Here is a 1,137-nt window from a genome sequence, read left to right on the forward strand (position 1 = left end):
TTTCAAAAATATTTGTATTCAAAAATACGAAATTTTCACATTTATAAATTAAATAGGTATTAAAAACACTTTTTGGGTTCACAACATCAAATAAAATAATTTCAATCAATTATTCTTAAATATAATTTTTAAAGTATATTTATTAAAAATTTCCTTTTTTAATGTTTATTGTCTAGAGAACCAATATTAGAATCAAATAAATGGATGAACCTGCAACCTAATCGAACTATATCAGAATGAAATTATTCCTTTACATTCTTGTTTTTAATTTTCTAGTCTCAGCAAAGACACTCTCGATCATAGTTGTAGCTGGCCCAAAGACTCAACCTATGTTGAAACTATCAATGCGCGATCTTTCTATAGCTTTAGATCATGTTCCCGAAGAATTATCTGTACGCAACATCTTCTTTATACGAGGGTGTCAGAACTGTTCGTTTAGTGATATGGATGACATTGTTACTGAATTTGCTATGAAATATAGTAAATCGATTAATGTGGAAGAACTTCACTTCAGTCCAACAGAAAAAGATGGCACCAATTTCACAGATTGGGTTGCTGATTTTTACTCGGCTACGGATTTAAGAAATGGAAATCCTCGATGGAAATGGCAGAGATACATGAAGCATATGAAGATCAATTATTATTTTCTTAGTGGGTTATTAAAGGCTTTGAGTGATTCAATGTCGGACTATTTTTTGTTTGCTGAAGACGACCAGACTTACAACGTTAATACCTTTGATGGTGTTGTGGAATTGACAAATCGAAATAAGACTAAAAGATGTTACTCAAAAATATCGTACCAAGGACGTGGTCCTAAAAATAGTAAAAATTTGCTGTACCTTCCGCTTTTGGCGCTTTTGGAACTTTGAGGTCGAGAGAAGAAGCACTTAGCTTTGTCCGGTTACTTAAGTTTGTCAAAAGAAGTGAGTCGGAAGATACTCTTGCAGAGTTCTTTTGTAAAGCATTAATGGGTCACGTCGAAGTAAATAACGTGTCAAGACACTTTGGAAAAGATACGAAGTTACCGTCTTAATACATATTATCGTATCCTAACAACTCGGCCTCGTTTTTATAATGATTAAAAAATATATATTTGTTGTTTTAAAAATAATTAAATATATATAAACTAAAAAACAA

At 31.5% G+C, this 1,137-nt stretch overlaps 1 protein-coding gene across 1 annotated transcript; it reads left to right on the top strand.

Moving 5' to 3' along the window:
* Positions 1 to 344: 344 nt before the first annotated feature.
* EIN_389250 (hypothetical protein) lies at positions 345 to 869 on the top strand (the record flags this gene model as incomplete). Its single annotated transcript, XM_004255385.1, has 1 exon — positions 345 to 869. The coding sequence occupies one exon, from the start codon at positions 345 to 347 to the stop codon at positions 867 to 869; it is 525 nt and encodes a 174-aa protein (XP_004255433.1).
* Between the last annotated feature and the right edge of the window lie 268 nt (positions 870 to 1,137).

The sequence above is a fragment of the Entamoeba invadens genome (genome assembly GCF_000330505.1).
Source record: "Entamoeba invadens IP1 unplaced genomic scaffold scaff_1105074725851, whole genome shotgun sequence".
NCBI classification, from domain to species: Eukaryota; Evosea; order Mastigamoebida; family Endamoebidae; genus Entamoeba; species Entamoeba invadens.